The sequence below is a fragment of the Psilocybe cubensis genome, chromosome 9, assembly GCF_017499595.1.
Source record: "Psilocybe cubensis strain MGC-MH-2018 chromosome 9, whole genome shotgun sequence".
Taxonomy (NCBI): domain Eukaryota; kingdom Fungi; phylum Basidiomycota; class Agaricomycetes; order Agaricales; family Agrocybaceae; genus Psilocybe; species Psilocybe cubensis.
Window position 1 is genome coordinate 2,260,503 of NC_063007.1, and position 12,701 is coordinate 2,273,203.

Below are 12,701 nucleotides of genomic sequence, written 5' to 3' on the forward strand. Positions count from 1 at the left end.
TAGCAATAGCACCATATTGGCATATGACTTCTTCCCAAAAGAAAGTGGCCAGCTCTTTGGAACGTAAAGACTTGAGGGCACGTCCTTCAGGTGCACATGATAAGTCGTCTCGGGCTAGGACTACGTATCGAAAGCATCCAGACTTGGGCATGTACATGACGTCGACATTGATGATAGTGAAGATAGTTGGGTGAGCTGTGATAGTGATAGGAACTTTGCTTTTCTTGGTGGATCTGATCTGACATTCATGGCAAGTAGCGAGATGATGCTTGATATCCTGAAAAAGAAATGGCCAGAAAAACCAAATGCGAATAACTCCAAACACACCGTATACTCCTCGATGTCCGAGTTCTTCATGAGCTTGAGTAAGAATGAGACGTCGCTTGTCTGGATCTAGAATAATCAAGAGTGGAGGTCTTCCTTGTCGTCGTCGATAGAGTTGATCATCTTTGAGATAGTACTGAGTAGCGCGAGCAAGGAATCATCATCGGGACTGCAAATTGGGAAAAGGGGGTATAGTTTGGTCTGTAAGAAATTGAAGAATTTGTCAAAGTGTCCGTTCTTGAGAAGACAAAGAAGCAATAAAAGAAGGAAGCAAGATAGAGTCATACGATGGCATAGAAGAGGGAGTAAAAAGAAAAGTAGGGAAAAATTTGACCGTATTAAGAAGAGCAATATCGTCGAGCCAGTCATTGTCTTCTTGAGGTTCTTCTAACTCTTTAGAAGTTGGTTGTCGCCTTGAAAGTCCATCAGGTCCACGATGATTACCGGCCTTTACATGGATGAGCTTGAAGTCAAAGAGAAGAATGCCTTGTATCCATCGATTCATACTAGCACTCGGCTGCAAGTCAGGCTGATTGAGCATGCCTTTGATGTACTTGGCGTCGACTTCAACGTAGAGGTTCTTGACTCCAATAAGATAGAGGCGGAATTTTCGAAGAGCACGGAAAAGACCATATAACTCGAGCTTGGGCTGACTGTATCGTGCTTCTCGTGGATTAAGTGAGATAGAACCATAGCGGACAGGTCGTCGGATGCCTTCTTTGTCAAGTTGATAGAGAATGATACCAATAGCAATGTGAGAAGTGTCCACGGCAAGAATAACTGGGCGATCGGATGAATAGTCAATAGAAGTGAGAACAGGAGGATTGGAAATGATTTCTTTGAGAGTTTGGAAAGAGTCTTCTCGTTGTTGAGTCCAGACAAAGGGTTTGTCCTTACAATAGAGTTCTGTAAGCGGTCGGACAAGGGCTGAGTAATTTCTGATCCAAACACGCATTGTTCTGCATAGACCTAGAAAGGATCGGATGTTGTGAACAGACTTTGGTTGTGGCCAATCAGTGACTTTCTGTATCTTGCTCTGATCGGGTAGTCGTCCATCCGGAGTGCATAACTGTCCAAGGATAAGAACTTCAGGCTGAGCGAGCTGAGTCTTTGGTCCAGAAAATGTAGCATCAGCACATCCCATGCAATGCATAACTCGATGAACATCTTGAGCGTGTTCCCAGACAAATTGTCGTATTCCTGGATTTTCTGGAAGTGTTTCTGGATTGCCGTCCTCGTCTAAGTACTGTGTTGGAGGGCCTTTGATAGGAACGTCATCGATAAAGACATTGGCTACGTGAGGGATCTCGTCACAAAGGATGAAGGTAGTACAGGCTTGAAATTCCGCTACTGCATTTGTATATCCCATAGGCATTGAAGTAAGTCGAAGAGGTCCAATAGGCGACTGGAATGTGGTAAGATCTCGGCTCATAGGATGGATTTTGCGTGCGTCGTATCCCCAATATAAGTCAAAGACCGTGTAAATAGAATGACCAGCAAAGGGAACCACAAAGTCGTCAAGAACTGGAGGAACTCCTGCGTCACGATAGGAAATAGAGTTAAGAATCTGCAGATCATGAACTAGACGGATAGCACCAGATGTCTTCTTCTTGACCCAGAAAATTGGAGAGCGATACGGAGCTTGGCTTGGTTCGTATACTCCAGCGTCTATCTTTTCACGTAAGAGACTGATAACTTGATCCTTGATGCCGGGTGGAATAGGAATATTTCGGACTACCCAGAGCTCGTGATCCTCAACAGGAAAGATGTATGGAGAGAAGTATTCTTCAGAAAATGTTCCACGTTCGGACTGATGAAAAGCGAGTGAGCGTTCATTGAGTTTAAGAATATGAAGGAAAAGCTTTTCTTCTTCCGGCCATAGGAATTTGTTGGCGTTAATGTTCATTGATTGTATGCGTTCAAGAGTGAGTCTGGTCGTTGGTGTAAAGGCAGGGGGATGGAGTGGGAGAGGTGGGAGAGATAATAAGGGATCAACAGGAATTTGTTGTATAACTTTGGCCGATTCGGGAGTAACCCGATTTATAGGTCTAACTTTCCGATCGACTTGTTTATAGGCTGTATTGGTAGAAGTGGGGGAAAGAATAGGTTATATGAATTGATTCATGGAGGCTCGGAAGGTTGATAGTGTCGATCCTGACGCGGCAGTGAATACAAAACCAATTGTAGGAGAGCTTGACAACCTTGCCGAATTAGTTCGGTTGACGGTGGGTTTAGCAGTAATATCTGAATTGAGTAACCATGATCTCGCATAAATGCTTTGATCTATCCAAAATTTCTGTAGGTCTTGACCCATCAGAGGTAATGGGGTGGTCGTCCTTCTTATCTTGTCCGTAAGCTTGATTTTTCGCTCTTTGTGGATAAGATGAAGCCCTTCCCAATTCTGTAGGAGTTTGAGGTGTATTGGAGGCATGATTGTGGTGTATATTGGAGATAGAGATTCCGTATAGCATTCCATTGGGAGGTTGCATGTGTTCCTCCAAGAACTCTGCAATAGGCGACCTGAGGATTCGTTTGCAGACTGAAGTGGTGAAGCAGGGGTGGAACAAATAAATAAAAGGGAGGAATAAATAAAGGTTAGTTTAACAACTTTTCGGTCGACGTACATACAAATGGATAAAGTGGAAAGAAAATGAAAATAAAAGGTAAAGGAAAAGGTTGTATGGCGTGGAGTTGCCATTGAGAGTGTGAATGTGAGGAAAAGGCGCATAAAAGAAAAGTGGAGGCGTTCAAAAACTCGTTGCACAAATGAAAAATCTACATAAGTGTCCGTGACATGGAAAAGAGAAACGCAAAATGTGGAAATAAAATGGGAGGTGGGATAAAGGCATAACGATGAGGAAGAAGAAACACCAGCAACAGCAAAGGTGACAAAGAAAAATTGAGGGGATTGGAGAACAAAGAGAGGGCATTGAGGAAGCAAGCTGATGTCCATGCACCGTCCAGATAGTCAGTACAATGTGTTGGCATCCAAGGGATATTCTTCTGTGTTGTCGATACCAAAGGGACTTTCTTCTCCATACTGATAGTACCATTCGTTTCTATCGTCCATATTTGAAGCTTGCGATTCGTGCATTGTGCTGGTTATGGGAAGAGGTAAAAGGGAAGAATTGTGGTCAACCTCTTTGCCATTTTGGGCGATTCGTAGCTCTTCTTCATCCTCGTTTAATGGCTTCTTCGGACTGTCGTGGGCTACTCGCAGAGGATGTACCAAAGCTTTTGGGCCTTGATGATGCTCGTCTATATTTGCGGTGACCGTCGATGATACACGTGTTTCTTGTTGAATCATAATCGAAAGAGGTGTTTCTGGAAGAGCAGAACTTCGGGAATGAGGTTGGGAAATAGAAGAAGCGTTTTGAGAGCGAATGGATTGGGGAATAAAATGAGTCCAGGATGCTGAGTGACGTTGGCCCATTGGATAGGCACTGACTGAAGCAGAGTGGTTAGATTGAGACGAGATACCAGTGCGACTGAAGTGTAGAATAGTTGGAGTTGTCGTCAAATTTATATGAGTGTCTCTCTGCGGATAAACATAATGAACAAAGGCCGTTCCTGTCCGGTCAGAAACAACACAAGTAGGAGAAGAATAAGTGGCGTCGTATAGGATCCAATCTTCAAAGCGCAAGTGGGGGTTGAGCATTCCCATAGCCGTAAGGTGAGTATTGTCAGAAGAGAATTGAATAGCTTCTACTTTAGGTGAGCTCAATTGTTCCATTTCTGGATCGTCATCAGCTGGTTCTTCTTCATGTGGGTCGTTACTGTCTGAAGTGTGGGATTTGATGGACGGATTGACAGATGGTGATGGTGGCTGTTCTATTTGTGGGGCTTCATGTGTGGAATCATAAGGTGGTGTAGAAATATGACCATAATGGGCTGTCGCATTGAATTGAGAAGTTCCCGAGTCATCTTGATACATTGAGTCATAATCGGAAGCGTAGAGACCGTGAGAGGAGTCCTGAGTCGAGTCATGTTCGCAGTTGGAGTCAGAGAAAGAGGGTGCATCTTGTGAAGTGGATAAGTCCTCATTTGGGTTAGCAGATTCGTCCCGATTCAGAGATTGTTGCCTAGTAAGGATAGATAACTCGATCATGGAAGGGGTAGGTGATGGATAGCGAAGGTCGTCCAATAATTCACCGGGTTCTAGATCTTCTTCAATTTCACCTTCTTCGGCATCTGGATTAGCTAAGGAGAGGTTGTTGTGTACTAACATTGTGTGGGGGGTCTTGTCGTAAATGGTATCCGTGAAGTAACGCCGGTCGTGCTGAGTATTGGGTGTCACAAGGAATTTCTGCTCACATGTAGGATCTTTGACGTCATAGAAGGCAATGAAAGTCCCTTCGGGTCGTTCTAGAATGTCCACATAGTTGTCACGGGTCCATGGACGTCCCAAGAGTATATCAAACTGGACTTTGTCGAATACATAGCAATGAGCACGCGTCCTGACTGTACCAATATCAAGTTGAACATTTCCAACAAATCCAAGCATGTGGGATTTGCCGCCATGAATATCGACCATAACAATAGTATTCCGGCTGTCCATCGGCAACCTGACAATCTTCTTCCAAGCCTGTTCGCTTAGAATGTTCTGCGTAGATCCACTGTCAATCAAGGCATTGAGTTCGTGACCATTACACATTAATGTGATTCGAAGAAGGAGCTCGTGAGCGCGAAGGGATTCGACTAAATTGGTCTCGTGCATGTATTGAACAGGTACGTCCTTTTCGGCACTGCGAATGATGTCTAGAACCTCCTTATCGGAAAGCTTTAAGTTGCCGTTTGCCAATGAAGCTTTGAATTCGTCGACAGTAAGGGTCTTGCCTTTGATGCTGTTGATAAGAAGGGTCCTAAGGTCCTTTGAAACTCCAAGTAACTCGCCGAACGTTGCATTAACGGATTGATTAAGGCATCGTCTGAGAATGGCCATAGTGTCGACAGTTTGGGATATGTCAGAGACACGTTTCTGAGGCGCTGCACGTGGCTTGGTAACTGATTTGCCTCGTTCTAGACTAGGAGTGACATCTTCCATGATTTGATCATCATCGGCCGGATCAAAAACCTCGTGTCGTTGCGCAGTCTCGGGATGTTCCGTTGGATTTGCCCTAATTGGGACATTGGATTGAGCTTGTTTGATAGGAATTGATGGATTCATTTCAGCAGAAGGTTGATTAATTGACGGAATTGGGACAGGTTGAATGGAAGTGGAGCTAGGCACGTTGTTCGGCAATCCAGAGTTAGCTGGACGTTTAAGAATAGATGGGATCTGAGAAGAATCCTTAGCTTTACTCATTTCCGCTTGCTTTCCTTTGAGATACGCGGGTTCCGGAGGTACCACAGCGTCCATGACCTGTTTGCGTGCAGCACGTGTTCGCTTTTCAGTTGGGATTCGATTACCAGGACCTGCCAGCGTAAACTCAAACTCGTCTTCTCCATCCCAGGTTCCAATATTGTCCTCTTCTTCTTCTGCGACCATGGCTCTGTAGTTCTTGAACATCTGACCATAATATGCTTTGGATACAGCTATGCTTGTGGTAGCGACTTGAGGAGGAGGAGGAGGAGGCTGTTGTTGACGAAGGACTGCTTGTGCAATTGACTCTCCATTCTGGCGAATAATACGGGATCCATCAGGGAAGACAACTCGATTGCTACTGTCTCTGGAGATGAGCTTGCGGTTCGTAAGATCAATAAGTGTTGGGCAGTTGTTGATTCCATGGCCTTGTTGGTGGCAACCATAGTAGATGATCTCGGATGCGGACTGACGTGGTGCTCGTGGTGCTGGAGGTGCTGTCTGACTTGCACTTGGGACTGGCTGAGCTGGCTGTGCACTTTGATTCATAATGGCCGGAGCAATGAGCATGTTAGCAAGAGCGGGTTCCAACTTGATGGCGCAAAGATAGTAAATGGCGTACGAAGAATCATGGATGGTGAGCTTCGACATCTGCTTGATCAAGTTCTCCACTTCGTCGTCCTTGTGTGCTTGCTTTTCTTCCTTGTCTAGATCCTGAAAGATGCACTTGGTCTCTTCCGGGGGATTGTATGGACGTTCACGGGCATCGCGCGTCTCGATGTTAGGAAACATCTCCTATAAGTACTTCTTGATCTCGTCAAAGACTGATGAGCGCTCTGGATACAAATCCTTTGGAGGAATAAGAGACGTGAAGGGGCGTGCAGAAGGATTGTCAAAGATTCCAACATCAAAGCGGTCTTGTTTGAAGATGATTTCAACTGCCTTGGTGACGTCTTCAATGGAAAAAGGTGAGGAGAGATCGATATGAGGATTAAAGACCATGATCTTGCTTTCGAGCGCAGGTCGGAGGGATTCATTGATTCCTAGCCAGAAGTATTGATTGTATTCCGTCTTGGATATCTTGTTGTTGTTGAGAAGCCAACCAGCGATGCAAATGTATTGCTTCTGATACTCGCGGAAGTCGTCGAGAGAGCGCATAGAAAGATTGGAGTGTTGGAAAGCATAAGCACAAAGAGTACTCAACGTGAACTTCTGCGTCGTCCTAGCATGGTCAAAGATCTTGAGCATATCAGTCTTGAGTCGTTCCCATTGCTTGGCATGATGGCTGGGTAAACCTTCAATGATTTCTCTGCTCTCTTGGTTGCAGCATTAAACCATGTATCGTACTTTGTCATTGTCGAGAGTGACATTGTACTGATCAAAAATGCGGTCGCAGTGATCCAAAAAGTTCTTGACGTCGACATAAGATCCAGTGAATTTTGGAGCAGCACTAGATTTAGGAACGGGCATATCAACTGGAGTACGTTGGATGATAGTAGTAGCCATAGTGGGAGCAGAGGATGGAAGTGGATTGCCAGAATCAGTCATAGCGTAAACCAGTTACAGAGTCAGAAAGTGTTGCCTAGAATTGTTGCCTAGAGTTGCCTAGAGTTGCCTAGAGAATAAACCAGAGAAGCGAAATAACCTGTAAAGAAAAAGAGTCGAAATGGATGGAATGGAAGTGATAAAGTGGTAGATTGCTGTGTTCCTAATACAAAATCCTAATTAACCCTCCCTCGCGAGACCGAATGGATTACTGTGTCCGCGCGTCCGCCGGACATCCGCCGGACAGACTCACGTGACTACCTCGTCACGTCGCGTCTCAATGTACATGGCGCGCGCTCTCGCGCGCTTTGTATATATACTCAACAACCCTAAAAGCTAATCCCTAACCCCTAATCCCTAACCCATAATCCCTAACCCCTAATCCCTAACCCATAATCCCTAACCCCTAATCCCTAACCCATAATCCCTAACCCCTAATCCCTAACCCCTACACCCAACCCTAAACTACCTAATCCAAACCCTAAACTACCTAATCTAATTAATTAATTAATCCAACCCTAAAAAATAAAACAAACTGCTAAAATATGTCAAGCACTGGAGTGGTGAGATTGAAACTAATAATTCCACCACTGCAGTGGTATAAGTTATGTAGACAATTTCACCACTTCAGTGGTACAAATCATGTGCACTGTTCTAGCACTTGAGTGATATAAGATACATTCTAAATGTTACCACTCCAGTGGTGTAGAAATTATAAAAGTAGCAATAATTACTATTCTTAGCATTGTATTTATTCTATCTGACACACAACTATGACCACTGCAGTGGTGGAATACAACAAGTCAATTTCAGCACTGAAGTGGCAAACTCCAACATATTAATTTCACCACTTCAGTGCTGATATTAACTTGCTACATTCCACCACTGAAGTGGTCATACTTACATGCTGTACTTGATCACTGGAGTGATCAAATTTACATGTCAGATTTGACCACTTCAGTGGTGAAAACTAACATGTCAATTTCACCACCGCGGTGGTCACGTGAATCACGTGCTGTCCGCCGGACGGAGTGTCCGGCGGAAATTATGATTATATTAATCCATTCTATCTGTCCCTCGCAGTGGGCTCCAGATGAAGATCGAAGTTTGTGATTGGTTATAAACTATATGTAATCCAACAAACACAAACCCCAGGGAAAGAGTGGTCCAGACTGGATAGGACAAAACCTTCTCCTAAGTTTCTTAAGGGAGGACGCTGCCTAGGATTTAAGTAGATTAGGATGGTGTGGATTGTGAAGGGTAACGAAAGTGAAATAGTAAGAAGAGGATAACTGGGTCGTCTGGGTACAATAGTAAATAAGCCTTCCAAAAATGGGATAGAACCGTGGAATTGGATGGCGGGTGTATATGGAAAGCGTGAAGAAGATGCGTAAAATGCGTATGAGAAATCAATAAATGTGAATCTTAGAGGGGTTGTCTGAAGTGAGTGGGGAACGTTCCGAGGGGAGATGAGGAGATGACTAGGAGTTGGAATGTTGTTGAATGGCTGAATCTTGATAAGCGGATGGTAAAGGCGAAAGTGTCCTTAAATTGACAATCTTTCTGACGCTTGGAATGAAGCTATACGTCGCGGGAGTATCGACTGAATCGAGGGTGAAAGACTAAGTCTGTCTCGAATGAAATCACTCCAGATGAGTTGACGGAGGGAAAGGATGTCTTGAATACACTCCTAACGGCGATGGTTGGAAAGTGTAGAAGGAGTAGGAGCGGTGACGGATTGAATGGAGGAGGGGAAGTACTGGATGTCTGGATAGAAGTTGGATATTCAACGCTGAGAAGAAGAGGCGTTGGATGAGAAGGATGACTGGTCTCGGATGAAATCCTCTCTTAATGGAAAGCGAGATGACTTCGGATGAATGGAAGTAAACTTGGTCTCGACGGAGGGTGGAACTGATGACTGAATTGGACTTGGGTTTGGGCTTGGCTTGAACTTGAACTTGGAATTGAAATGAATCAATGTGGATTGACTTGAAATTGACTTGACTTGGATGAAAATTGACTTGCTTTGAAGAAAGTGGGGACTGGGTGTAACTTTCCTGTCATTTTGTGTAATTCTACTACAGCTTTTATACTAAAAGCTACGTGAACGAAATACCAATCTGAGCTACTGAAAACCGAGTCATATACTGTACAACGTGTCAAGAATGAGGCTACGCAAGTGTAACAATAAGCAAGAACAATAAGACATGTCAATATCGACATAACGACAGATAAGAAATGAATAGGATGAGTAAGAAAGAAGTGTATGACGAAGGTGAATGGTAATACAGATTAGATAAAAGAAGCAAGGATGAGTCAGAAAGCATAGAAGATTGGTAAGACAAAGACAATAAAAGCGCAACAGACAATAGAAAAGATATAAATAAACACAAAAGGATGAGTAAGACAAACCAAAAATAAGTTAGAATGAGTAATCCGCAGCCTGATGCTGAGTAAGACCATTGAATTGATAAAAATAAAGTTGATAGTCCGGCTGTGTAAGGCAGTGTAGAAAGCTGTGCAGTTTGATGGTTGACTGATCCGTCGCATAGCCTTGATGATCCGACGAAGTGACATGATCCGGAATAACGTGGCTCCCATGTGACAAGTGTTGATAAGATAAGATGTGTGGATGACTTATGGAAAGAATGACTGCTTGGGTTGAGGGCGTCATGTGTAGATCCAAAATGAACATCTCATCTCCAATCAGGATTGGGGTATGATAACGAGGCTGGCTGTAGACGCCCCCGACGCTGGTTTGATGGGAATTGCATGACGTACTCGGGACGGATTTCACAATGGGATGGACCGCCAAGGCGTTGGTCATCATCTTGGAACGAGAATCCTGACTCGCCATTACAGTTGTTGTTGTGAAGTGAGTTAGAAAGAGTGTTGGAGGTCCTTTTGTCGCGTGTGGACTGGGATACTTCAGTCAATCTCTGATTGCCGTCCGAGTTAATAATGGGTGAATGTTGAGTTGGGACATTGGTCATGATATTTTTTAATGAGACAACTAAAGTTGACGATAAAGCACGAGCTTTCTTTGATAGAAGTTATATTTTTTGTTGCTCGAGTAGTTGTGCTCAAAATGTGATGTTCGCGATGTGAAAGAGCTTGCAACATTGACTGTTTCCGTCTTATAAGTATTTTATTGGGTGAGACAGTCTTTGCCCATGCCGCTTGGGGCCGGAGACAGTTATAGAGGAATTCCTCGAGACACACGGTCTGAGGAGAATGAGTATTTCTTGTGACGCTTGGCCTAAGGGAATGTCATAAATATTGCTATTCACATTTCTGCGCGGTAGTTCTTTGGCATTCCTCATTGGACTATTGTAACATTTTTCTTTAAACTCGACCATAAAATCAACCTATCTTCTTGGGTCATGAGAATATAATCATGTGACTTGTCTATTTTGATATCAGAAAATAGATTATAAGTTTGCAATAAAACCTACTAGCTATAGAATATGCACAAATGTCCCAATTCACTGCATTTGTTGTCTATCTACACTTGTAAGGTGGGCTAGTACTTATACATGATATGTATAAAGCCTTAGCCTTCATTGTTATTGATTGTTATAAAACCTGAATATTAATTCTATATAAAGTAGAATTAATAATATATATCCTCTAAATAGTATTGATAATAGCAGTTCATTTAATAACCTCCTAAACATCACCATTAATGACTATTAAGATGGTTATTTTAAAGATTAGTAAAACTTTTAAATTATGCATATAAATAACAAAGCTAGTATAAAAAATCCTTGTTAAAATGTGACAGTCCAGAATTGAACTCATATTTTGATAAATCAATGATAAACACAAATAAAATGCATAGCCAACTATATTACACTGCAATAAAAAAAACTACACATTGTTGCATATTGTAGTTTCATAATGCACTATCTACAGACCAAAAAAAAAAAGAACATCATGCGGATCCAACCAGTAGGTGGTGGCTACAATTCTAGAGGGATGAAGCAAGGGCATAGAAGGACCAAGCCAGCAGCGCAAGTCAACAGGGGAGAGGCAGAGAGATATACCAGTAGGCCGGAGCTGCTGGTTGCAGATAGAGGCAGAGCAGGGCAGCAGCGGCAATGGTGACATGACGCAGCCCTTGCCCTAGTGGTTAGGGTTGCCAAAGTTTGGTTCAGTTTGGTTTAGAGCCCAATTTTTATTGAACCAGAACTGAACTAACTAAAAAATTTCTTAACCTGAACTGAACTGAATCTGAACTGTTAAAACTGGTTCAGTCAGTTCGGTTCTGGTTTGGTTCTGGTTCAAACTGATTGAACTGACAAATTTTTAAAGATAATATTTTAAAAAATATAACAAAATATTTAAATAGATTCCCAATCCATAGGCTCATGAGCCTTAGCCTCATTAGTAGCAGTCATTAGTTTAGACTTGTAGCAACCTTTGAGAATTTGAAGATACCCAAAGAGTTCTGGATCCATCTGGTTACGATTGAGAACATTAGTCAATCTACCAGCTGAAAAAGAGTGTTCAGCAGCTACAAATGAGCCTTGAATAGCCAAATAGTTGCATGCAATCCATGAAAGAGTAGGATATTGCTTTGAATGATACTAAATAATGCATTAGATAAAATAAAAGAATAAACTATCAAATTACTTACACTCTACCACTTGATAGGATCAGAAACTTGCTCTAAATTACTTTCAAGATAATCACAGAGCTCTTTTTGAGGATTAGAAGCCGCCATTTGACTGTTAACCTTGGGTTGAATGCTGTTTTGAATCCAAGCTGATGCATAGCTAGACTTAACAGCACTCTTTCCTTTAAATACCAAACAAATTAGAAAAAATCCATTAATATAAATAATAATATTTACCTTGAAATGAGTTTTGTGATTGTAAAGACTGTGAAGCCAATTCGCGTGGCTTATAATATAAGTTAAACTATACCTAAATCAGATAATGTTATAACTAATAATAAAGAAATAAAATACACACCATATCACATAAAGCATTATATTCCTTGTTATAATATTCTTCATTCCACATTTTCTTGCAATAAGCAAGCTTAATGTTAGGTTGAAGTGATAGCATGAAAGTTAAAAAAATAATAAAAAAGAGTAAAATAAAAATGCTTACCCAAACAGATAAAATAAGTATCCTCATTTTTTCTACCTTTTTGCTTTTTTTACCATAGATGCCTCAGCCTTTTGTAAATATTCTGAAGCTTCTTCAAATGACATTTCAAGCAGTTTTTCTTTTCCAAGATGTTAATCAACTGCAGCTGCCTTTATTGCTTCTAATAAGCAAGCATTTTTTTTTTCTTTAGCACAATGGTTGGTATTCATTTCTATAAGTTTTATAAAGATATCAGCAACTTTGAAAATGATTCCAGATTACTTTCTAAGTGGGCTATTATTATATATGTATGCCAAGAATATCTTTTAAAAGATTTTTGCCAATCTGCTACTGCCTTTGCACTTATACCATCTTGTGAAAATCTAATTCCAAGTAAACGGGTAGCATGCTATTTTATTGTAGAACCATCAAGT

At 42.0% G+C, this 12,701-nt stretch overlaps 3 protein-coding genes across 3 annotated transcripts; all 3 read right to left on the reverse strand.

Moving 5' to 3' along the window:
• Positions 1-3,292: 3,292 nt before the first annotated feature.
• On the reverse strand, positions 3,293-6,418 carry JR316_0010133 (uncharacterized protein; the record flags this gene model as incomplete). The annotated part of the gene is made up of 1 exon (XM_047895807.1): positions 3,293-6,418. One exon carries the CDS (start codon positions 6,416-6,418, stop codon positions 3,293-3,295), a length of 3,126 nt encoding a protein of 1,041 aa, XP_047745526.1.
• Positions 6,419-6,421: 3 nt separating this feature from the next.
• JR316_0010134 (uncharacterized protein) lies at positions 6,422-7,132 on the reverse strand (the record flags this gene model as incomplete). Its single annotated transcript, XM_047895808.1, has 2 exons — positions 6,422-6,940; positions 6,974-7,132. 2 exons carry the CDS (start codon positions 7,130-7,132, stop codon positions 6,422-6,424), a joined length of 678 nt encoding a protein of 225 aa, XP_047745527.1.
• Positions 7,133-11,514: 4,382 nt separating this feature from the next.
• On the reverse strand, positions 11,515-12,243 carry JR316_0010135 (uncharacterized protein; the record flags this gene model as incomplete). Its single annotated transcript, XM_047895809.1, has 4 exons — positions 11,515-11,760; positions 11,838-11,971; positions 12,027-12,093; positions 12,148-12,243. The coding sequence occupies 4 exons, from the start codon at positions 12,241-12,243 to the stop codon at positions 11,515-11,517; spliced, it is 543 nt and encodes a 180-aa protein (XP_047745528.1).
• Positions 12,244-12,701: the final 458 nt, after the last annotated feature.